Source organism: Pleurodeles waltl, chromosome 7 (assembly GCF_031143425.1).
Source record: "Pleurodeles waltl isolate 20211129_DDA chromosome 7, aPleWal1.hap1.20221129, whole genome shotgun sequence".
NCBI lineage: Eukaryota > Metazoa > Chordata > Amphibia > Caudata > Salamandridae > Pleurodeles > Pleurodeles waltl.
The window spans coordinates 711614836-711640902 of NC_090446.1; the positions used below are offsets into that span (position 1 = coordinate 711614836).

The 26067-nt window shown below is 43.2% G+C and overlaps 1 protein-coding gene across 2 annotated transcripts in view; it reads left to right on the plus strand.

Moving 5' to 3' along the window:
* The window catches only part of LOC138304579 (organic cation/carnitine transporter 2-like), a 405840-nt gene that overhangs the window by 119169 nt on the left and 260604 nt on the right, over positions 1 to 26067 (plus strand). For both annotated transcript variants that reach the window (XM_069244749.1, XM_069244750.1), the window contains exon 4: positions 11829 to 12000. In XM_069244749.1, the coding sequence (XP_069100850.1) occupies positions 11829 to 12000 (172 nt within the window). The remainder of the gene's footprint in view (positions 1 to 11828; positions 12001 to 26067) is intronic.

Here is a 26067-nt window from a genome sequence, read left to right on the forward strand (position 1 = left end):
TGTCTAAGTTTAATAAGTTTGGTGGTGAAACAATCTGATGTGTCTACATGCGGGCATACACACTGACCAAGGCTATCTTTCTGTTGTTGAGTCTCCAGTTGCTCTGCCTATCTACCTTCCGGGTTTTCAGATTTTCTGGTTAGTTTGAAATCAGTTGGACTTAGCATCAGGATACACAACTCTGGCATAGGTGCTAAAAGATTTTTTTTTAAATCTATGTTGGCACCCATCTCCCAGCAAAGCTAGTAGTGTGATATAGGTCTAGATGTGTCTCCTGCAACAATGCAAAACTTTCTTTTTATCTGTCTAGGTATGTCAACATTTTCCTAGCCTTCTGGGAATTATTCAGGCCTCTAATGTTCTAGGATACTGGTGTTAACACCTTCGCAACAGGGAACTGATGTCTTAAGGGCTAGCATTGTACCCATAAGCCTTACTGTTACATGCATGCTCTGGTGTAAACAACAGTTCGCAAATTGTGACAAATCCAACTGTCCACCAGCCTCTCTCTCACCCACCACCCAGACTGATCACCCCAATTGTCAGTGCCAGATCACTGAAGCATTGCAGAGAGGATATACACCCATGGATGTGGTATACCAGTCACTTTCCATACTCTATGCAGAAAAATTAATGTCACTTTATTAGCTTTGTGTATTTATGGCTATATTCAAAATGTCCTGCTCCGTGTTCAGCATTTCTTACTAGTAAGATAGGTGCACTTGGCCTGCATAATATCATCCCACAAACTCTCCCTCTCCTGAGACTGGATTCAGAGCTTCAATTCATGAGATCCATTTGAAGAGTATTTATTCTACATCTTTCAGTGCCATCAGGTGTTCTTTTCCACCGCCTAGAAATGGCTAATGTTCTGGTGCCAGTGGTATCCTCCCTACATTTATGTACCTCTAACAGAACTCATCTGTTGGAGCTGTGAAGATATGAGTTTTTCCATCAAAGTCTTCTTTGAATTTTATGGGTTATATCATAGCATATTTTACACCACACCACTGGATTCTGTAGATTTGTGTCTGGCTTCTTGTACCACTACTGTAAAATCCAGATAAATCGCCAGAGTCAGGCTTTGATATTCTAGTGGACTCTATCTCAGTCCCTGAAGTTGAGGAGCCTTGCAATAATCTGTCCGGAAGGCACCCCTTGCAGTAGTCTGGTGCCAAGCAACTAGTGTGCTCTCTCCGCTAATAACACAACAGAGAAACTGCTCCAGCCAACTAGCTTGGATAGCAGGATTTCAAAAAAGGAGTCTGAACGGCCCAAGATTATTGATTTGGCTTCACCAACAATTGCAATGTTACTGTACCAAGATCATGCTTGAGGATTTTTATTTTTCACTGCAATGACATTCTTCAACTTTTCCATTGATGCTGTAGAGTTGTCTTCCAAATCGGACATCCAGTGCAAGGCTACTTTGGTAGTTAAACTCCAGGTCATGCTGATGCAGGGCTTGTTCCTGCCCTTGGCCCTTCAACAACAACCCAGTTAGAACAGGCACAGAAACACTCCTTGGTGCAGCCTCAAAATCTGCTAACCCTTTGGGAAGCCTCACTTTGGCCCGTCCCGGTCGAGACAACAAGGAGAGAGGGAATGTGAACAGATGAAGCAACAGTGTGGTGGGGACAAGCTCATCTCACCTCGCACTCAGAGAAATCAAGATCCTTGGTTTCAAACTTCAGAGTGCCCGAAACATTGAGGCGTTCTGCTCTGCTGCTTTTGAATGCTGACGGGTGGGGGGGGGCACAAGTACAGGGATATGAAAGAGTTGCTACAGCACGAAGTTCAACACACCAATGATAATTCTAGCAATTTCCTGGTCATCGATCAGAAAAGTTTTTTTCAGTCCATTTTGAGTTTACAAGGGAACCTCTGTTTCTTCTGCTTCAAAGGGAAAATCATGTATGCCAGCTTTAAGGGGATATCGTTGCACCCTTTCCTTTAATTGCTAACATTGGCTATTTGTTTTCTGAGGAACCCGTTAATATTCACTAGGATTAGTTTTAATCCATTGTTTGAATCTCACAGATGGCCAGGAAAAGAAATACCATTAGAGCTAGTAAGGCATCCTTTTCTTGGGTCCCTACTGAGTATGCTGTTTCCCAGTGCCCATTGCATCAGCTGCTATCAGTAACGTATTTAATCCAATCTATTTAGAATATGCACTTTCCAACAGTACTTCTCCACAGCATGTCAACATCAAGGTTCATGCTAACCCCTGTTCCGATTTCTTAATAATGGCAATGTAAAGGATGGGGTGAAATCTGACTTTGGGACCAGAAAAAGGTGTTAAAGTAACTTTTAGTTGGGACTCTGTCCCATTTTGTAACCATTGCATTCCATACAAGGCAAGTTTAGGTTGTATATGGTCAACAAAAATAGGAGAGCAAAGGCTATATCTCAAAGGCATTTTGGCATCTATGGGTTCTGGGCAGCTGTGATCATGTAAATGGAATACATGGCTACATCAGTGGTGCATTCCTAGAGAGACATAGAAATTTCATTGACTACACTGTATTTATGGAAAGTTTTAAGGCACCTGTAGTTGGTTTACTCTGCACATACCTCGGGAGATTTCCATATAATTAGAGCATGACTCCATCTCACAGACATGGCTCGCTGGGTCTGGGAAACAAAGTCTTTGCATTTGAGCAAAATACAGTATTCCGAATCTTACCCACTGTGATTTGCCCATCCACTCTTGCACTTATTCATCAATGGCCTCATCCATCAATGCACCCATCTGGGGCCATATGTACAGAATTTAGGGATTGTGATTTCCTAATTGTGACTCTTACCTGATCACAAATAGGAAATCTCAATTCCTATGTACAAAAAAGTACAAGTGTTTAAATATCAATTCCTAGTGGGTCGCAAATTGACCTACCTCATCAATAATAATAAGGTAGGTTGCAGTTTGCGACCCTTCAGGAATTGCAGCCATCACATGGATGGTGGCCTGCTTGGGTCAGCAGCCCATCTTTTTGATTGCTTTTCAATAAAGCATTTTTTTTTATTTTTTTTTTTTTTTTATGTAGCCCCTTTTCCTTTCCTTAAAGGAAAACTGAACATGGTTCAAAAAATAACATTAAACTTTTAGATGTAATTTTTTTTAAGAGTAGGCAGTGGTCTGTGGGACCACGGCGTGCTCTTAAAAAATATTTGTTAAACATTCACATAGAGGGTGGGGTCCCTTGAGGACCCCTTCCCATTTGCGAATGGTTACTGCCTTCTTTGAGGTAAAATATAAAAGGTTTTTTTTGTGACTGTACTTCAGTCTCAAAGCATTCACACACTATCACTGTGATTCTGTATTTGGAATGGACGCCGTAAACACACCCTTTCCACATTCCAAATCACTAACACAACTTGTGATTCATAAAAATGTTTTGTGCTTTTGTACAATTCATAAAGCATTTTTTTTTTACAGTCACGATTCTGTGACTCTGTCCCTTTCCAACAGCAAAAAAGGCTTTGTACAGTGCCGCCTAGTTATCATATCACCTACTAGCATTCATTTACTACCACTACATCTACACAAACCTATGCATCACTCATCCCTCCCATTTGTGAGCAGTCATCCCTCCTTCCCCAGGCATTCAACCATCAACCCTCAAACTTAGTCATCAAGCTGTACGCTCACACATTCATAGACTGAAAGATAATGTTTTCAGTTTCACCAAATGCCAAAGTACTATACTCCTATTGTTATGGTTTAGCTTGACAGTGCATCTGTCGTGGACAATAATGTGAAAATCACCAGGAGAAGGGCTTTGGCTCCGCCCACAAGTTCAGAGCCAGGTGTATATGTTTTGATTGGACAGAAGTTGAATGCTTCCACAAAAGAAGTGCTTGCCCTCCACACAGCTGTGATCATACTGTTTAGTTATATGTTCCATGGTTATGACTAATTACTATTGACTCACTTTTTTCAGCTGTGTGTGTATACAAAGCGGACTTCCTAATACATCAACATGTTTGTTTCGTGTAGAAATGGTAGTAACATTTTGCTCCACTATTCTCCTATTTGCAGTGCTTCTTTTTGTAATTCGTACTTGTGCTGGATGTTAGTCTCCTAGCTCCCCTGTGCTCTTATCTCTTGTGCCATTGTTTACTTCTGTATCTACTTCTTCTAACCCAGGTAGCTTGTCAGCTTAGCTTTCCTTTCGCAGCAATTTGTCCTGGCATATGTGTAGCATTGTTGAGACTCTTGCCTGCTGTCCTCCATGACTTCCCTCTTAGACCACCTTTCTCCCTACACTTTTATAATTATATCCCCACCCCTCGGCCTTCTCCATCTTGCCATTTTTGCTTTTCACTGTTTTACACGCACTTACCTCTAGTACTAAGTATAACGTACCTCCCCCCCTCAAGCCCCAACTCAGCATTTTCTTACTTCCCTGCTTTCCAGCTTATCCTATCTTGGACAGCTTACTACGTTTCCCATTACCTCTCCCATTGTCCTCCTCACTGTTTTTGTCTTCTGTTGCATTTCCTGTTAGGCCGCCAATCAGGGTTGTCTTTCCCCCCTCCACGGCTCTTCTTTTCTCCCACCGATGTGTGCCTTTCGATTCACATTTTCTTGAGGGCTCTCTCCTTACTTTCCTCGCCGCATTCCGCAGACACTTGTTCCCTTTTGTACCTCAGTCTCTGTGCGCGGAACACACGATCTACTATAAATTCGGATGGCGTACTACCGGAGAACCTCCCTTCTCTGCTGGCATGTTGGCATTTGCCGCCTGTGGATCCGTCTCTGGGCATACTGCTGCTACAACTCAGGACGTCCTTGTCTGTTTTTAATATTCCTAGGTTTTTGGTACACTGGCCTTTAATAAACACTCTTTAATACGTTTACGATTTCAAATCACACTTTTCTGTGAAACTGTTTTCTTAATGTCATATTCTTAATGTGCTTTTGAATGTGTTCCGGTAATGATAGTATAACTGTTTTTCTAAAGTGCACCAGGTACTTAAATAGTTCCCTCTCTTTCAGTAAGCTAAGCATGTATAATTCACAATTAACTGCCCTTACCCTATTATAATAGTTAATATAACAAAGTAAACCAATGTTTCGCTGTTGGAACCAGCGATGTGAAAATGTGCTATTTAAAATACACGACCGTTTACCACAGTGGTGTGTGAAGATTTGATGGTTCGTTTTGCTGTGTCTTGGGCCAATAAAGCAAATTCCCGGTTCATGATGTTCTTGTGTGACCTTTCACACGCCTCCCGATTGAAACAAGCCAATCCGTCTGGCACTGGCTGCCAGCCTTTTGACTTTCAGTGCTTACTGTGTCATACTTTTGTAAAACTTTTTAGTCGGGGGATCTGGCGAGTCCTCGCCAGCATAAAATGGCTAAAAGCAATGTTTATTAGGTCTCAAAATAAACACATTGCCACAGTAGTCCCTGGCTCGGAAGTGAAATACTTTGTGAAGGAGAAGAATGTCGTCACTCACAATGAAGAGGGCTGATCCCTTGACCCAGGATGTATACCCAATAACAGACCTGTGGATGAGTAGGGCTGGCTCATACACCCTCTACATAAGTATGTTCTATCATTTTAGTAAAATCAAAAGCTCTAGGTTAACGCCGGACCTAATAAGTCACAGGCCTAGAATATCCAAAGTGAAAGCCTCTTTTTGTGTCTGTGTCGAGGATTTATTTTTGTGTTGGGAAAATTGGGGACGGCAGGAAGGGATTGTACCCAAAAACGTAGTGCACTCTCAATGGCACTGTCACTGCTGCCAAGATGTTTTATTATGATAGTTATACCATTTCCCAACAGCCAAAAAGAGAGGTGAACTGAGAGTGTGGTCAGAAGACATAGCTGGATTTAATCTCAAACTATGGTAGCAAGGCATTGCACATTTAGAAGCATTACACATCTCCTAGGTATTACGACCTGCAGTTTTTCACACACAGTAATATCTCAAAACATACAAATCATGAACATTTAAATTTATACATTGAAAATCACAGCATCCCAGTGCTCACCAGTTACTATTTACAAACCCCTTAGGGCAGACGGACCCTGGCAAAAATGTACATCTTCCCCACTGAAGCAGGCCCATAGCAGATAAATATATGGATACCCACACTTTACTGAAATTTAAATCGCAGCAGAAACAGGCAGTCAACCAGACAGCACACGGTCCGTGTTGGGACAGCCAAGATCAAAATAGCCTGCAAACAAAATCCCACAGATATTGAACGTACAGACAATCCAAGGCAGAACTAGAAGGCCGAGGCCACCAGCAGGCCACTCCCCCTCGCAGCCTGCCCTGTGACCAGTGAGCCCATATTCCCCTGTGGAGAACAGCAAATACAATTATGACCAATGTGTTGGTTTGCCCACTTATCTGTAGTTGATTTACCACCAATTACTGCCACTGCCCAAGAACGTAGCAAATGTGGGTGCGCAGATGTTTGCATTGCCGCCGCCACAGTCAGCAAACATTGATGACCTCTTGTGCATGGATGAGTAAATAAAGAGGGTGTCCCACACACTGCATAGGTTTATAATCCCGTATATCCCTGGACCCCCCACCCTGACATCACTGGGTGCAGTGAGTAATGAACCTGTATCCTTAATCTTGTGATGAAGACTGCTCAGGCTGGCCAGAAGGCCGAGGCTCACTAGTAGGTTAGTCCCTCAACTATCCAGCCACATGCTGGCCAGCCCTTAGTCACCTATGGAGAACAGCAAGAAAAAGAATGACTGGAGTCCCCTTATCTTTTAGTTAAGTTACATCCACAGGGCGAGGAACTCATTGGTGAACCTACCCTGCCCCTTAAGCTTAGGCCTTGTGGCTGATTACTCAGAATATTGTCTGTATGAACATCTTATGACCTTTGCTGAAAAGGCCCAGCTTGGTGTTTCTGAGTTAGGTTAACCCATTTCTAATGGTCCATATACAGAATCTTGAGGAGAGTTTAGGTATTAAGTTATTACATTTTTTCACTGATTCGTTAAGCACTCTTTGACAAGATACATTTGGCCAGTCTGCCCAGGGTTGTAATTTCGAACCAAAAAAATTTAAGTTTGAGGGCTACTTCTTCACCTTAGATCATGGGGATGAGAAAATCTCCAATCACCAGCCTCACCAGAGGGGACAAATTGTTACCTCCCATGTGGAATAGCTGTAATATCGGCGACTAACATCGTTCCAGCATCCAGACCTTCCTGCAGATGCTGAAAGAGGTACTCTAGTTTGAGACACCCAAAACCCAATGATTGATGCCTAACACCCACATCCATTTATGTGGCCTCCCAACTGGATCCCTGGAACTGCTTCTCCTCTCTGCAGATCAAAGAGTGATTGCACCAGCAGATGTTCACCCATTTTGGAGGGACGGCAGCTGCTAGAAACCATGTCCACGAACCAATCATCACTACAGGGCAAATATTTCTAAAAAGTTGGGACGCAGAATATAGGTCACTACCATGACCAAGGAATATTAGGTAGGTGTCCTCTTGCGTAATGTTGTTAAGAGCTGAACTTCCACCACCTCCCCACCACTGTCATTTGGATGCAGGCCTAATGCCACCACTGTCTTTGCTTCCTCTATTGTGAACTAATTGGATGGAAAACCTGGTCCCTCAACTCATACATGTGGTAGGGCCCCTTTAAATAGTCTCGTAAACTGGGAGTTTGCAAGTCAAACGTGATCCTTGTGTACTGAAAATTGTGATGCTTGTCCTATGGCCTGATGACTGCATACTTTCTGTCCAGGTCACCTGGACCACAAGATGAGGCGAAAGCTACTGCTAGATGAACCCACACTCGTTTGCCTGCTGAACCCATTTTAGACTTCCTGACTCTGACTTTAAGAGACTCGTCAGAGTAAATGAAGTCACTTTGCATAACCTCCAAGAACTGGTCTGACCATAAGGCTGATGCCAATTCAAATATCCTTAAAGCCACAAACAAAAGCTAACAAATATGCAAAAGTAAAGAGTTATGCCTCCTTTTGAAACAAGCACTTGATTGTCAGGGCTCCCAAGACATCTTAGAGTTTCTACATGTCAACTAACTTCCTGGAATCGCTGTCACCTGTACTGACTCACTCAAACCACCTTTTACCCAAAAACACGATGCAGGGTCCCTCATCCCTCCGCTACCTCTCCAAGACTAGCACAAAATGTGACTGCTAACAGCTTGCTAACCAAAGTCACCGATTTGCAGTGTTCTTTGTTTTGACCAACTCCAGTTGGCTCGCATAATTCCTGATAGTCTTGACTGTGACTGGTCTACTTCCTCAGCCGCTGCCACCTGCTGCTGAACCTCAACAACGTGTGTAGTAAGTGCTGTGACCTTTCCAGGCTCCTCTGCTAGGGATTGCTGCAATGCCTGATAATCTGCTTTGACTTGGGCATAATGCTGCAAGTTCTCTGAGCGCTGAACCTCCATGAGCTGTAGGATGGTAGACAGTGACAGCTCCGATGCCGCCGCTGGTCCACAAATGTTGCCTTATGCCACAGGCGTAATGTGCCACAGGAGTATTATCAGAAGAGACAAGGACTTGCACCTGGATTGGGGTTAGACTTGCATCAAGACTGAGGGAAGCACTGGTATGAGCAGTGTTAGAGTGACATGTTGCCACATGGAGACTAAATGGGAGACTGCGTGAGCATCTCACCCCCCCTCACACCCCCTTTAGAAATTGGTCCAATAGGCTTGTGGCAGACGGCTGTGAGGTCAGAGCCTTTGATTAGCTGCAACATTGTTGGAATTCAGAGCAGGTGAGTACTCCCCTAACCATACTGCGTCCATGAATATCTTGGCCATTGGTGGTTCTCTGTCCGTGTTCCTGTCTAATCGATCCTCTGCACATGCTTGGAGCAAACTAGCCGCTGCATCAGACTTCAATAACTTCATTATGAAGCTGCCAACTCAGGAGAGTGGCCCCTTCTCACCAGCCAAACGAGAGCTAACTGCAGTATGTGAAACCTCTCCCACAGCCTCTCTTGATGCCATTACAGCTACTGAGCAGAGCCCCCTTTCTCCATTAAGCGGCCTCGTCCGAGTAGGCGCCATGTAACAGGCGGAGTCTTGGGTCTGAAACCAGCCGTTAGGCAGCACAGATGTATGAGCCCCCCTCATAGACCCGAGCTGCAAAGCTGCCACATTAAAGTTTCCTTGTGTACCAGTAAGCCACTAGATCACCAGTCAGTCGTCAAGTTAGGGGCATGGCGGTGGTGATGCAGCAGCAGACAGGATGCTGAGGTAGAGTGTGCTAACAGTGAATGCGTCGGCCTTTCCTCGGGAATATAACAAGTCACACTAATACGGTTGTGGTGGCTTTTGGCATTGCAGAGAGGGAGGGGGTGAGGATGGGCAGGAAGTTATTAGACGCCGGGAAGCCTTTTGACTGGGTTGTGTGGGAATGGCTGTGGGTAACCATGGGAGTCCTAGGTTTTAAGGGCCAATTTCTTAGATACAATACTTCTGTCAAAGCCCCAGGGCTAGATTGGTTTATGGAGAGAGTTGTCCTCTGCCTTTTAAGGTCCTTGGGTATAAGCAACAGGGGAGCCCACTCTCACCCCCCCTCCCCCCCCCCCCCCTTCTGTCCTCTTGTCCTCCCTTTTTGAAGGCCCTCCTCTAAAATGAAGGGATCTTTTGTAGGATCGACTGTCGGGTCGATAGTATCTTTAAGCTGAACTAGAACTATAAGCTTCTACTGAATACTCTTATCTGTAAATTACACCTTTGGAAGCAGCTTCCTATTAGTATAATAGGCAGATGTAACATTATCAAAATGAACCTTCTTCCAAAATTCTCGTACTTCTTCCAAACCATCCCACTTGGAGTTCCGGACTCCTTTCTTAGGCAGCTGGAGGGTGTCACGGGCAGCTTCATTTGCGGGTGTAGGCGGGCAAGGCAGGCTATTAGGTTTTTGAAACTGCTGTACAGTCAAGGGGGGCTCCAACCACCCGAGTTTATTTTTGGGCAGCCTTTGCAGGTCACATACGGAACTTGCTTACAGGGTGGGAGCCAGAACGTCTATCCTTGGCTATCGGGTCTATTATTGGCTTTAGTGGCCGACGTCGGGCTCCTCATTCATAGACTTGATGATCCCAACTACTTCAAACGAGTGAGATTTAAAGTCATTAGGGACACTGCATGCATATAACATGAGATTTGTGCCAGGTATTCACTGGCTACACTACGTATATGCCACTTTGGGGAAAACCAGTACTGCTCGAAATATTCCATAACCTGATGGGTAACGCCTGGGCAAGTTTGGGGTGCTGACTCTGGCACACTTAGATGACAGTGATGTATTTTGCTCATTTACTTGTTTACAGATGGTATACGAGCTTCCTCACTAGTTCTTTTTAAAATATTTACAGTTATGGGATTACTTACTGTATGGAAGAAAGGAAACAATCCATCTATATGAATCGGGAATTTTCTCTTATCTAAATGAGGCACCCGAAACTGCCTTGACTAGCTGTATCAGAGATCATCTCTTATCATAAAGATGATCGCCTAATGCATGCTTCCAAGTGGACTAGGATGCTTACAATTGAGAATTCCCCGGAGGAAGTTCAAGGTGTCTTGGAGATTGCTGAAGAAATCTGTTCGTTCGTTTAGCTTGAAATGACGTCAGTTTAAGACTATTTGCATGCTTCACTACACACCTGATCGGATCGCCAAATGGACAACTAACCAAAGCCCATCTAAGACCCAATGCCTGAAGTGTGGCTGTAGTGCTGTGGGTATAGTACATATGCTTGTAAGCTGTTCTGTATTATTCGAATTCTGGGCTGGTGTTACTCAGTTAGAAATTGACCGCTCAGGCTGTAATTTTGAACTATTTGCTCAGGAGATCATGTCGGGCTATGAAACACTTCACACTGATAGCTTGAGGACACTAATGTTGATCGATATTGTTTCTGCTCGGCTATGCATAGCTCGGGCGTGGATATTTTCTTTACCCCCAAGGGTGGCTGAGGGGTGGGGAAGCATTTGTCAGATTTATGAATGTGAGTCAGCCATCGCTAAGGCTAGAGGCCCTAAGACAGTGAAGCAGCTAAAAAAATCTGGGCTGGTCTTAATAGAGATCAAGAGTAATCTCTAACTAGGTTTGTTGGGGGCGATACTTGGGTAGGGGACTATAATTATGAGGGTCAATGGTAGACGTAAGGTTGATTGTATCCAGACCAGCAGTGTCTTTCTAGTCTCTTGGCTCAAATACAACCAAAATGGGACTGGAGTTGGTGTGACCTCAAGAATTGTTATGTAATATAAGATATTGTTTTGCTCGATTCTACTCTTTGTAATGCTACCTTTGTCTTCTTTTTTATTTACACTCTGTCCCCGCTTAGGCATTGACTTACGTTATGTACCTGTAAAACATTTGATGAGCATGACTGACTCTAAAATAAAAAAAATTAAATGCATACAAACACGAGTTGCATATAATGTATATATTTGATTTTTTTTTCTGTTGTACAAGCACGGTGTTTTCTCGCATTTGTTGTACTGTTTTTATGTTATAATTATTTTTCTGTAAACGTATTGTCTTGTTTTCCTACTCTTGATAGAGGAAGATAGGAGTCAAATTCGAGTCTTCTCATGCTGTTTGGGGAACAATGCATTAAGAAGATTGCAACAATATTACCATCTTTTTCCTGTTCTGGGTCTATTTTACCATGGTTGTGCAAGAAAAAGCTTGAATATACATTATGTCCTTTTGTCCATAGAGTAGGGTGCATTGTATTACTGTGTATTTAAAAGTGATGGATCTACTCTGGGTGGTTTGTCTATACCAACATACTAATAAATTCCAACCCCTTGTCTCCAACAGGAGCAGAAATTCTTGGCAAGTCAGTTCGTATTTTATTCTCAACATTAGGAGTTTGCATATTTTATGCATTCGGCTACATGTTGCTGCCACTGTTTGCTTACTTCATCAGAGACTGGCGAATGCTTCTTCTGGCACTCACTGCACCTGGGCTTTTGTGCATTCCATTGTGGTGGTGAGTTCCCTGGCGCTGACATCTGAAGTTTGTGTTTCTTTGAAAAAGCTGATGGCAATATAACACGTTAAACGACCGGCACTTACTGACATCTGTTTTAATGTGCATGCATGCATGCACACGAAACCTTTATCCGCTTTACCTGTGCTTACATTGTTTTTTGAAGCGATCTTTTCAAATGCTTCTTGAATTTTTCAGTACACATAATTTTTGGCTTTTTATGTTAGGTTTGCGCGTTGCTAAATGCACATTATTCTTTGCGTTAATTGCTTTGCATGCCATGCTGCTTGGTTTTAAGTTACACAAGGACAGAAAGCAGAATTTGGTTAAAAAAAAAAATCTGCAGAAGCAAAGAACACGTAATCGGAATGTGCAAAACTGTGGAATGTAATTAATCCCACACAGGAAATAGAAAAATATTAAGGGTGCAGTGAGGAGAGCTTGGTATATTATCATATAAGTGAACATTTATGTGTCACCACTACATTTAGCCACTGACAAAAAGTTTAATGAAATCTAGAGTAATATACTTCCAATGTGACTTATATTCATTACTTGCGTAACCCGTGAATGTGACGTGATGAAATGAGCAGATAAATAAAACTATTTAGCTTCTTATAGAGTAGCACACCATTGACCGCGTTTTTCTAGTAACTCTTATTGGTTTCCTAAGAAACTCAACAACAGACTGCCAAACCAGGTAACGAGTGTCTACTTTAAACCTGCTCTGAAAATGCTTCATTGGCTCCCATGGATGGAAGAATTAAAGTGCAAGGTCTTTGTCACTGACCTCGAAGCGTGCTGGGAAAGAATCCCTAATTGCCTCCATTCTCGCACCTCCTCGCAATTTACCAACCACAATTACGGAGTCTGCAGGTCCTTGCTGGTCCAGGGCCATGGACTATGAAACGACCTAAAGTAAAGCCTGAAAGAAGAAACAAATCAGACACAGTTGAGAAAACTACTAAAACACAAATTAAAACTTTAAAATTGTCTAAAATTAAGACCACAGAAAAAATAACTTGTCATCAAGAAACATCGTTCTATGTCTAAGCCACCATCATCTCTTTGTAACGCTTTACTTAGCACTCTGGAAAAACCGAAATTAGACATAGAGTGCTCCACAAAACACTTAAAAAAAGGAATATGTATATAAGGGGAGCACCGGATAACGTTAGTGGTTGGAGAAAAGACTTATTGTCAACTCCCATGTCACTCCCGATCCTTTTTTTAAAATAATGATAGTACTAGTACACCATTGTAAGAAATTGGGTTGTTGGTTGACTTGGGGTGAGCCCTGGTCAAGTAGCAGTGTATTCCTTGTCCGGCCTGCAAGGTAGGAGAAGGATCTTCCTCCAGCTGTTTTAAGGAGTGAGCACATGCACTTTACCACTGCTAACTAGTTGTAAAGTGTGCAAAGTCCTAAGGCCATCGAAAACCAAATGAGAGCAATGGAGGAGGAACGCAGAAAGTTGTAGGGAAGACCACCCTAAAGCTGACAGGTATAACAACCATTTTTAGTGAGTTTCCATTTTTAGAGGCACTTTGTAGACCTATCTTAAAAGCTGGATCGTCACTTAGACTAATATAGGGGGTCTCCACTTCTAAGACTACCATTTAGTTTTTCCAGTCTACTTACTTAATTTCAAGAGTTAGCTTAACACTTGTCTTGCCACATCAGAGTGCTTGACAAAGATTTCAAAGGGAACAATTATAACCCTGAAGGGAAATTATTTATTTATTTATATATATATATATATATATATATATATATATATATATTTATGTGTGTGGCTATATTTCTATAATAACATGAGGTTCACACTCTTAGTAATAGATTTTGGTATTCAAATCCACTACACAAGTCACTTGGAATATAAGGAACCTCCCAAAGACCTGAAGGGCCATCACGGTTGAGTAGGTTTTACGAATGATAATTCAAAAGCCTTTTGGTAGGTTGCTGTAGGTACGGTTTCAAATTTTAGTATCTGAAAGTTGCAACACACTCTGATTTAAATGAAGTACTGCAAACCCTTGTAGAGCTCAGAGGGTACTGTTTGTTTGTGTAAATTAGAAAATGCTGGGAAAAAGCCATGACCATTTCAGCAAATGTAATCTGTGGCAGACACACATACATATAGATAATTTTATATGAACAACATAATGCTGTCAAGATTTCTTATATAGAATACAAGGATTACATTAAAAAGTGGTCCTCAAAATGTAATAGTTTCTCAAGAGTGTTCAGTTTGCTTATACAGATTTTGAATAATACATAGAAATGGAAAATGAATGAATTATGATTTGAGTCATATGACACATCACAAATAATGGGCAGAACTGTGACAGAAAATCACATTTGGTGATGTCCATTAGCTACCGCCAGGGGCCATTCTTATTGTCTCAACTTTGTTTTGATTTTCAATGCTTCTTAAAACCATGTCAAGGAAGAATGCATTGATTCTGTCTAAATGCAATGTTGCATTCTGATTAAAAAGTTGCTTGTGCCTGCTGTCTCGGACTCCAGGAGACCATTTAGGTCTCCAGTTTTTTTGACACTTTGACTATAAGTCCCATCCTTAAAATTAAAGGTGAGCAAGCCAGTGGCAGCTTGAGCCAGATTCCTGGCTCTGGCTCAACTTGAGGTTCAAAGAGAACAGAGTCTCCTTTTTAGGTCGTGTGTAAGCGTACGGCCTCTTGTATACTTTTAATATACTTTACTTCTGTGGGCTTAGAGCCATTTAATTTCTTCATTTTAGTGAAATTTAAAACTCTTTGCTTGCAAGTGGTCAGTCATGCCTCTTTGTCCCTCCTTTTTTTTGCTTTGGGAGCAGGGACTAACTAGTGTATGATTACACTTTGTCTTGTTTATCTGTTCTTCGAGGGACTTTTTATTTTTGGTTTCCTGCTCGTGTTCAGCGAAGCCTTCCCTTTTCATTTGCAGAGCATTCTTGCTCTCAGCTAACGTAAACATGTTGTTCTTGCTTACATTGCACATGCTTTTCTAAATCTAACATTCTCTGAGTGTTTGCTTTTTCCAGGATGTTGCTACTTTTTTTTTTTTTCCAACCAACATATTGCTTTTGTCTCCCTTCCCTCATAAGCTAAATGCACAGCATAAAACCTTTCACAAAAATGGCGCTGTGCTTAATTTTTTAGCACCATGCCTGAAAGTCATTGGGTTGGTGTGGAATTGAAGATTGCAGGGTGCAGTACCTTATGTGGCCAAAAAAGGTCTCAAGGTACACTGCGGGGACAGCCTGTAGTACTGCACCATTTCCATGCTTCGTGCACATTAGAACAGTAAATGTTGCAGGATTTTTTTAACCAGCAAATTATAAGTGTAAAAGTGTTAACGTAACCATGTTCTTCCTGATTACTTGTCAGAGCCTTTACTTAATCTTGTTTCTTTTGGTCAATGCTATCCAAAGCGTTCCCACTGTAATTAACGCTCTCAGTTAACAGATGTCTCAAATGTGGCGTAGCGCCAAAGCTGCTCTCTTTGTAGCTGGGGAACAAGGTTCGAGTATCAGCGGCAATTCACTTAATCTCCCCGTGTCCCCAAAAAAACTGAATCTGCACTTGTGTAATATAATTGGGGTTTCTGTAAAGAGCTTTGATGCCTGCTGGTCCAGTTTGTGCTATATAAAACTACAAAATAACCATGGTGATTTTGGAGAAGATTTTAAGCCATAAGTCGCCCAGCACCAAGAATTCACATAGATTGTGAGCTTGAAGCTGCTTTACAATGTATACCCTGTCTTCCTTTGTGGCATGGAAAGGTGCTTTCAGTCGAGTGCGGTGCGGTGTCTGTCGTATTTCACCAGGAACTTTTACACACAGGCAAAAATGCTTCCACTATCTCTCCCTCTCTTTGTTTGGAAAGACTTCAAAAATTTTGGTCATTTCACAAAGTAATGTGCTTTATTTCACTTACCACACCTACAAATCCCCATTCCTCTCTCTTTCCACTGCCCCTTAAGCCTCTCTTGTGTGCCCAGCTTACCATATAATAGTGTGTTTCAGCCACTGAAAGTGTGGGATGAAAAAATGTGTTTATACAGATGAGCGCCTGTCACGTTGATTAAAAGTTACCCGTCCAGTTACAACTTCTTCTTAGTAACGGCAGCGAGAAGCTGTCAGCCGTCATGACTGAACTTTGACCCCATGTAAAGCTGCACATCTTTTGGAAACTCTTTCGCAAACGTTTTTCAGGAGAAGAACCATCTTTGTAAGATACACTCTACCGTCTACTGACAACTGCTGCCTAATTCACTCCCCTACTTCTGCAACCACATTTACCATACATTTGCCCTAGTTCTCCCCTGGGGCATCTTAAGGATTTTGCGGGGCCTGGGCCAAATGTATTTTGGGGGTCCTTTTCATAACAGATTTGAATTTATGATCCAGGTCCAGCTTTTTCTCACCCTCTTTGGCCAAGACACTGACAATGCACAGGCACACCTGTCCAAATTCCTGATGTGTTTTCATCTAATATTCAGGGATAGTGATGTGTGTTTTCAGAACTTGTAATAAAGCAGCAGCTCTCTAATATTACTGCAAATAACCTCTGTGACACCCTTCCATCTTTCATGTGTGAGGTCCTGTTTTGGTTATAAAGAACGTCATCAGGGCAATACTCCCTGCAGTAAATGGAAGGACTTTAGTTGTATACAGGGCCACAGGAATTATGTGGCAGAGAGGACCAAATTATGCAGCTGCGTTGAACAATTTATGCTGTAAGAAAAGTTCAGTTATGCATTTACAATGCCAATAGCTCTAACTCAAACAAATGTGAGACCTATTGCATTGCAAATGTTTGTTGTTCATTGTCATTCATGCAAACAACTAAAGCTAGTTGAGTTCAGGATATCTGATGTACAAAACCTCTCCTGTGTTTGATTTAATAGGCTAACGTTTTTCCAGCTATAATAGGAATGTAGGTCTCACTTGACCTCTGACTTGCCTCTTAGTTCACTGATAGCATTGCTATCATGGCAAAGGCAGGAACGTTTTCGGGTCACTTTTAAAAATTCTGACTTTTAACAAAAACTTCTCAAATAATCTGATGTACTACAGTGAAATGATTCCTCAAGATAAAGTAATAGAGTGCAAGGTTATAAATATGTATTCAGTGCCCAAAATGGCGAAATTCCTAATTCTTTTCATCCTAATACTGGGTGTGATGATGGGCCCAGCAGGAAGTGAAGCGCATGTTTCAATAGCCGCGAAGCGGGCTGTCCACAACGAACACTCAACCCTCTGTGGTGGTTGCAAACGCGGATGGCTGATGCAGCGCTGCCTCTATTTTTATACAGCTCGCTCTGCCGTGACCTAGGAACCGAAACTGAGTCTTTTGTACCGCCTCAGGCCAATGTGTGTGGAGAATGTTATGAAGCGCCTTTCTTCTGTCAGCTGCAGCTGGTGGTAGCCAGCGTTGAGATCGAGTTTGGAAAACCACTTCGATCTGTTCACATCTGCAATTATGTCATTAATGGTCAGAGAGATGTGCCTCCCCAGATTGATGGCAGCGTTCAGAAGTTTCATGTTGATAGCGAGCCTTATCTTTCCTCGCTGTTTCGGTTTCTCAGTTATTACTAGGGAAGGAACCCATGCAGTGGGACCTGTTACCTTTTCAAATACCCCAGGGTCTTCTGGAGTTCCTGCTCCACAAGCAGGTGAAGGTGAAAAGGGGTGTGGCGGTGTCTACGGGGGACAGGCATGACTGTTTTATCTATGCGAAGATGGATTGGAGGGGCCTTCAGGCATCCTAGGCCAGTGGTCAGCTCAGGAAGTGCTTCAGTAGATTGTCTATCTGGACATCCCTCACGCACTGTCGGAAACCAACCAGTCCACTGTCGGACTCCCTTTTGATGTGCTTGGTGGAGCTTGAATCGCTCAGTCAGGGTTGAGTTACGGATCAAAGTGCGCATTGATGGCCCGTACTGCTGCGCCACAGTCGTCCATGGCCCCAGTGTCTGGCAAGTGCTTAAACAGCTTGTAGACCTCATCACCCCCAAAATAGAGTAGCAGTGACCACTTCACAGCTCCATCTCACTCTCTGGTGGCTATAAAGTAGTTCTCCAGCCTGCCAATCCAGATCTTGCTTCGAGGCAGTCATGCGGTCTGCCAGCTCGCTGCATGGTGGTAGGGCACCCACCATATTGTGATGTGGATGCACCTGAGCAGGGCTACGCCTGGTTGTCTGACATTAGGCCAGTGAGGTTGTCCGCCTACGTGGTCAGCGGATGTTCACGGTTTTTTTTTCCTCTCTCTAGTCTCCCTTTAGAGTATCTTTCTTTCTTTCTCTTTCTTTCTTTCTTTCTTTCTTTCTTTCATTTTTCTTCTTTCTTTCTTTCATTTTTCTTTCTTTCTTCCTTTCCTCCTTTCTTTCTTTCTTTCTTTCTTTCTTTCTTTCTTTCTTTCTTTCTTTCTTTCTTTCTTTCTTTCTTTCTTTCTTTCTTTCTTTCTTTCTTTCTTTCTTTCTCTCAAAGCTCACACAGGATACAAGTAGCAGCCTTGTGTGCCTGAGGACGTTTTATTTTTTTTCCCTTCTGCCTGTGGGCCACGGTGCCTAATTAAATGAAGGCGGGCTCCCCAGTGTGCACAGGAGTCAGCTTATCGCCCTCGTCGCCAGTGTGATGATGGACCCAGCAGGAGGTGAAGGGCAGCTTGCTCTGCTGTGACCTCTGAAGTGCCCCTGTGCATCCGGGTCACTGCAGACTGCAACGAACATTAGACCATTGTACATTTCCTACTACTCCGGGTATCAAACTACAAAAACTTCAACTACCGCCTGTAGAAGTAGTCAACCCATTGCCATAATTCAATTATGTGTGTGCCATCAGGGAAGGGATTAGTTGCCCTGGCCCCACAAGCATTGAAAGGTCTGATACCTTCGAAGGAGGACAGGACATGAAATCACCATCATGGTCTCACAAAGCTACTGCTAGGATTGCTACATACAACTTGGTGATCTTGGATATGATAAATATTTCCTGGAGGAAATGTAAAACATCCTTCGGAGAGAGGAAATATTTAATCTAGCAGTAACATTTATAGTTAAGACATGACAGCAAAATGCTGTTCTGTAGTTGAGACACTTTCCAGATTTCGTATACATATTCGATCTCCCCTTGTGAGGTATAAATAGAAGCGAGATTATCACAGTGCATTAAAAGCCTCATGCTTTATTTTAGAATCAACATTAATGGAATTGATATTTTAAACAAAACGCAAACATTTAATTTGTATAACTGTTAGTTTGACTTTATTATTTCCAATTTAACATTGTAAAAACGTGTTCTTTCAAGAGTCATCATTGTATGTACCATAATAGAAGAACTGAAGTTTGCCTCCATAATGCAGTCAAGTCACTCCATGCTAGTGGAGAGAAATGCAAAGGATGTTGGCCTTCATTTCATTTCTACGTTCAATGGAGAAAACATCACAGAACATTGGAGTGTCCCCATTTCAGGATTTTCCCTTCAAAAATGATTTTGAAGACTTGGTTTTGATTTAGGGACATTGGTTTATATTCAAAACCTTTTAGGAAAGAATAACTATATTCTTGACCGTGCTCCTAAACTTTTCTTCTCCGCTGTTATTTCAACCACCACTCTGGCTCTTGAGAAGACGTCACTGAACGATGACTGTACTTCTTTCATAATTTGTCATCCCGACGTTCACAAACTTGCTCAGTGCTGAATTTGTCACAAAATGCACCAGAAGAGACAAAGTGGCATGAACATAATGTTTTTGCAAGCCAACTCTGGTGTTTTGAGGAGGGCTTCAGAAATCCTCCAGGATAATGCCTATCCTTGTTTATCAGTGTCCTGGCACAGGAAAAGTGCTCGGAGAATCTCCCTCCACTTTGGACAGTCGTTATTTTGGTCTTTCTTTTGTTCTTTTTTTTCTCCTTTGTCTTTTCTTTCTTTATCATTCTTTCTTTCTTTCTCCTTCGTTCTTTCGGGTTTGTTTCTGGAGGGTAAAATCACACATACATATATTAATAAGTGGTAATTAAAAAGTAATCTCAGACTAAAGGGCAAAGGTCATGCAGCTTACTAAAATCAAAGAAATGGGCTCAAAGATGTTAGATGCAGCCATTACATAGTATTTTCCCAACATTATCATTAGGTCTCCCTTACAGTAATGTATGGCAATCTCCTAGAATGCAATTAAGGACTAGCTGATGTCTCATTTAGAAACTCGAAAATAGGTTTATCTTTCAGAACAATCAAGTAATAATCTTACAAGCATTAACACACAAGGTATGACATTTTGTAGGGATTTTTCACTGTGGACAGTGGACTTTAGTCGAAAGAGTTGTGTGAGCAGGGACACTTGGCAGCCTTACTGACCGATCCCACACAAGCTCTTAATGTAGGATTTTTGCCTTTAGTCTTGATCTAAGATGGGTCTTTCTCTAGAGAATCAGTGGTAGAAGTAGGCCAGAAAGGAATTCAAGAGACAGAGGGACCAAGGATTATTGCATTTTTGCAAATATAACGAGTATTTTTTTGGAAACTAACAATTGATGGTGGCAGGCAGAGCAGCATATTCCACATTTGTGCTGTATGTCCTGAGATTGATATTGGATGCATGGTTTTCTGAAGTTTAGGAGCCTTGGGAATGTCTTTTTTGAGGAGCACTGCCGAGAGTCACTTGGAAGTTAACTTGTTTGCCAAATGTTAGGATGTGATGAGACAAACAGCTATGTAAATAAAGATATATAGAGCTTCATTTGGTAGCCAGTGTAGGGAAAGTTGGGCTTTGGTGATGTGGTCAAAGCCGCACTTTTCTGAAATGATTTTAGATGTTACTTGTTGAACAGTATTTGACAACGTTAGCCATGATGTTGGAAGCCAAATGAAGCTTCACATTTAAATAATTCTTAATATTACAGTGATCTGAATTCGTGCATGTAGGTCTTTTTTTAGGATATATTTCTCTACACTTCTCAGAAAGAGAAGTTGGTATTGATCTGCTTTCCCCTCATTCTTTATTTGCAGATCCAGGTGGAGCCTTGCGATCCTGTATTGGAGAGCAGATGTGCACGCAGGGCCATCTAGGCAAAGAAAATAACAGTAAAATGAAATTTTTACGTAGATTCCCAATTATATAATGGCGTGGTATCCAGTTTTGAAATGTTGGTATGGTATACAGATGAGGTGTTTAGTTGTGATTTAGTGGTACAGCTGAGCTACAGTGTTTGAGGATTGAGATGATAATATTGTGTGATCAGTGAGGATTAAACCTAAGCGTATTGCACGTTTCCTTGTGTAGATTGGATTTTTCTGTTTTCACCAGCATTGTAGTTTGAGAGTTTCTTTCCACTTAATATTTCCTATCAATGCTCTGACCTTAAATGGCCCAGTTACCTTTTCAGATATTCGGACCATGGAGCAAACAGATTACGATTCTCTGATACTTCATGACAGATTAATGACTAAAGTATTTTTGCCGACATGACCATTGAGTAAAAAAAAAAAAAACTGAAATATTAGCTTAATTTTGATTGATGGCTGATTCATATTAAACTACAGTTCAATTTGGCATGAACTGGTGAAATTCGGAAAGCATGTCAGTCTAAAAGTTTTACAGTGAATTTAGTCTAACTGGGACCCTAATTTCCTATGAATACTAGGCTGTAGTAAAAAGATGGCAACTGTTTTGCACAGATGATTGTAACAGAAGGAGCATGTCAGTTGTTATGCAGTTGTCAAATGTTGTATGTCACGGATGCAGTTTTTATTTCTGAGGTTGCAGCGCGGTGAGAGGGCAACTACCCTGACCTGGTCAGCGTCTGCTGCCTTCCCCCAGCTCCTCTAGCTGCTGTTGCCTCTGTCTTGCCTGGAATGAACTGAGAGTCTGCCTGACTCTCAGTTCGAGTTCAAGGCCCTCTGCTACCCGCAGACTCCTGCCTGCGCCTCATCTCTGGTGGTCTAGTGGCCATCAACAAGTAAGTATCTCTCTTGCGCACGCTCTCTCTCTCTCTCTCTCTGATACTTCTGCCTTTTGTCTTCTTTCACTAATTTTTCTACTTTTTTCTTTTTCTGTCCTTTTCTGTCCCTCTCCCTCCTGTGCCAATCCTGCCCCTGCAGCCTCAACCCCCCCCCCCCCGTATTCCCGGCCTCCCAGCTGACCGGACCCCCCCACCCACTCCCCTTCTTAATGGCAGCCGCGCAGCGGATGTGTGCAGCAGGTGCACCTTTTTTGTGCAGGAACTGTAACTTCAGTGGTGGCCACAACAAGCAGAAGGCCCCCACCACACTCCGAAACACCAACACCCACCACACCCCACCAACTGCCTCCTTCTGAACATCTGCTCCCTCCACAAGCACACCACCGAACTCTGGGATCTGATCAACACCACCCGACCGGACATCCCCTTCCTTACCGAGACCTGGACCAACCACACCTCGGGATCGGACATCACCATCCCAGATGGATACAGCACCCTAAGGAGTGTCCAGGCCTTCCGCCTGGGCAAAGGACTCACCATTGTACCCAAGTCCTCACTATTTATCAACACTAGCTCAGAAGAACAGTGCACCACCATGGAACACCTTCACTTCCTGGTCCACACCGATCACAACTTCTCCATCCTCTGCACCCTGGTCTACAGACCACGTGGCCTCCATCCAGCTTTCATCAACAACTTTGTAGACAGTCACCCCCCCAGGCCCTGGCGTTCAACGACTATCTCCTCCTCAGCCACCTGAATTTCCAACTCGAGGACTGCAACAATCCAAACACCACCGCTCTACTTGGCAACCTCGCCACCCTCGGCCTCAGGCAGCTGATCACTGTGCCCACGCACATCGCAGGACATACACTGGACCCAATCTTTACCTCAAGCAACCGGATTACCATTGAGACCATCTCCACCCCAGACTAGACCGACCACCACTACCTACACTTCACCATCACCGCACCCAGTACCTGCTTCCGCGCCACCAGAACCCCCCACAGGAAATGGAACGAAATAACCAACGAGCAACTCGTCCCAGTTCTCGCCAAATCCCTCCCGCCTCCCTCCGATTACACCAACACCACAGCTCGCAATCTCAATGCATGGATCTCCAGCCCCCCTCCGTCGGACATCGGCCAAGCACGTACCAAAGAAAGCCAGATGGTTCACCACTGGACTCCATGAATCAAATGCACCCGCAGGTGCCTAGAGAAAAAATGGAGGGATAGCCAAACCAGAAAAGACCTCACCTCCTTCCGAGCCCTCAGCCATCCACCGCGCCACATCATTAATGCAAAAAAGAACGCTCTTTGGGTAAGCATCAACTCCTCCACACAGAACACAAAGGAACTTTTCTCAGTCATCAACGAGTTCACAAATCGCCCCCCCCTCCGATACCACCAGAATCCCCCCATCGCAAGGCCTCTGAGAAAACTTGCCACCCGCTTCCACCGCAAGCTCCAAGACATCTACAACAGCTTCCTCCCTGAAAACCAACCCAGCACTAGAACCTACGACCACCCCACTCCCCCAGAACCCACCCAGACCATCCACAACTGGTCCACACTCACCACGGAGGAAACCGAAAGCATCATGAACAGAACCCACTCTGTAGCCCCCCTGGACCCTACCCTACCTGGCCAAAGTACTGTATAGTGCCATCAACTCACAACTACGAAATTCAATTGAGGTTAACAACTCTCTGGATAGCTCCCAGTCCCAGTTCCTCAGCAACCACAGCATGGAGACAGCTCTTCTTGCAGCCACCAACGACATCTGATCACTTCTAGACTGCAGCCACACCGCAGCACTCCAACTCCTCGACCTCTCAGCAGCCTTTGACAGTCTCCCACAGCACACTATGCACCAGACTCCACGACGTAGGAATCCGCAGAACAGCCCTGAAATGGATCTTCTCCTTCCTCTCAGGAAGAACTCAGAGGGTCAGGCTCCCTCCCTATACATCTACACCCACTGGAGTCAGCTACGGAGTTCCCCAAGGATCCTCGCTGAGTCCAACTCTTTTCAATTTACACATGACCCCACTCTCAGCCATAATCAGAAGCCAGGGAATGAACTTCGTGTCATACGCCAATGACACATAAACTAATCCTTTCCCTAACCGTAGACCCGGACACGGCCAAAAAGAATTTCCATGCTGGAATGGAAGCCGTCGCCACCTGGATGAGAGAAAGCTGCCTCAAGTTCACCTCAAGTTCACCTCAGGCAAACATAGCTCATCATCTTCGGAAATGCCACCTCAGCATGGGACAACTCCTGGTGGCCCACTTCTCTAAGCACCCTGCCCTCACCGACTGAGCACGCCCCCATACCTTGGAATCATCCTCAACTCCTCCCTATCTATGACCCTCCAGGTGAACTCAGTCACCTCCTCCTGCTGGCACATCCTCCCCAATCTCTGGAAGATTTTCAAATGGATACCAGCAGACTGCTGCAAGACAGTCACCCACGCCTTAGTCACAAGCAAGCCTGACTACGGCAACGCACTCTATGCGGCACCACAACGAGAAACATAAAAAAGCTGCAACTCCTCCATAATGCCACCAGACTTTTCCTAAACCTCCCATGCCAAAAACATATCTCTCAGCACCTGAGGGCACTCCACAGCCTACCTGAACCACTGTGTCTCCTTCCACAACCCTCCAGATCCCTCGGCTCTGCTCAGCAAGCACTGGCCACCATCCCACCTACCTCTGCACCTCAGACAAAGCCATCGCTCACCATTTTCAGGAAGGACCTCAAAACTTGTCTCTTTGAATGAGGCTCTGTCTGGCCCCCTCATCCCCTCCCCAAAATGCCTTAAAACCCTCAAAGGTGAGTAGTTGCGCTATACAAAAACTGATTGGTTGATTTGGGTTCTAGGCAAGCCATGACCCTTGCTCCTCTAGCAACAACCTGATATATCTTCAATGTACTTTTTCATTAGCAATGTTATTGTTATTTAGTGAAGTCAGATATCTCTGCAGATCAGACACCTTATCATATGGTAAAATAATGTCATTATGAGAGTGCCGAGACTTGAGACAATAATCTTCCAGACATTGTTGCTTGAGATATATTCTGAAAGCTGTGGTGACATGTACCTCTCCTTTGAGTTAACCAGGAAAGATAGGCCTGTGAAAAGGTGGGATTTGTTTAGGCAGAGGGTTGTTGTTATGGTTGGCATTATTCAGGACCCCTGATTTTTCTAAAATTACATATGTAATATACTTAAAGGGGCATCAGAGAAATATCTGTTTTCCTCTGTCCACTGGTCTGTTGTCCTTCACATTTTGCTTCCACCTACTACAGCAGATAGCAGGGGGAAGTGGATCAGTCTGCTTCAGCCACTGGATAACTTTACTTCACACCAGGGTAGTTCCCTTTTAGTTCCAGTGTTTTTTTGTTTTGACTTTACTATTACTTTAGTGTTAGCTGTCTATTTAGAGCCTCACATGATAGTAGGACATTTGTGATGTGAGTGCAGGGTACATTCCATCTTTATCAGTTCCAGTCCCCCATTAATGCTGTTGTAAGTTCCTTTTAGAGTGGCTTTTGTTTATCCGATGTCTGCTATTTCACAACATACCAGATTGTGTCCATTCAAAGCTGTTTTTATAATTGTATCCTCTTTTTAGTATGCATGCAATGAAATGAAATTATAACTGCACTTCTGTAGGCCATGAGATGATGTATTTTAATTGGGGGCTTCAATTATAGTTGTAAATCAATTTAGCCTATATGGCCTGCTTGAATTGCTTTCAGTGGTCGTAGATGTCGTGATTATATAGACATTTAGCTATTATATTACTAATTGACATAGTGCCAGTTAATCAGATTTCCAGTTTTGTCTGTCTATCGATCTTTCTGTCAGTCTGTCTGTGCAACCCTATCTTCCCTGCCTGTTTATCTATCTATCTAGCTGTCTGGTAAACCCTTACCAATCCAGTTTTTTATTCTACCTGTCCTTATGTGTCCTTATGTCTGTCTATGCAACCCTAGCTACTCTGCCTGTCTATCTACCTAGCCAGCTGTCTTGGCAAACCTATCCAATCCAGTTTCTTATTCAATTTATCTCTATCTGTCCATCT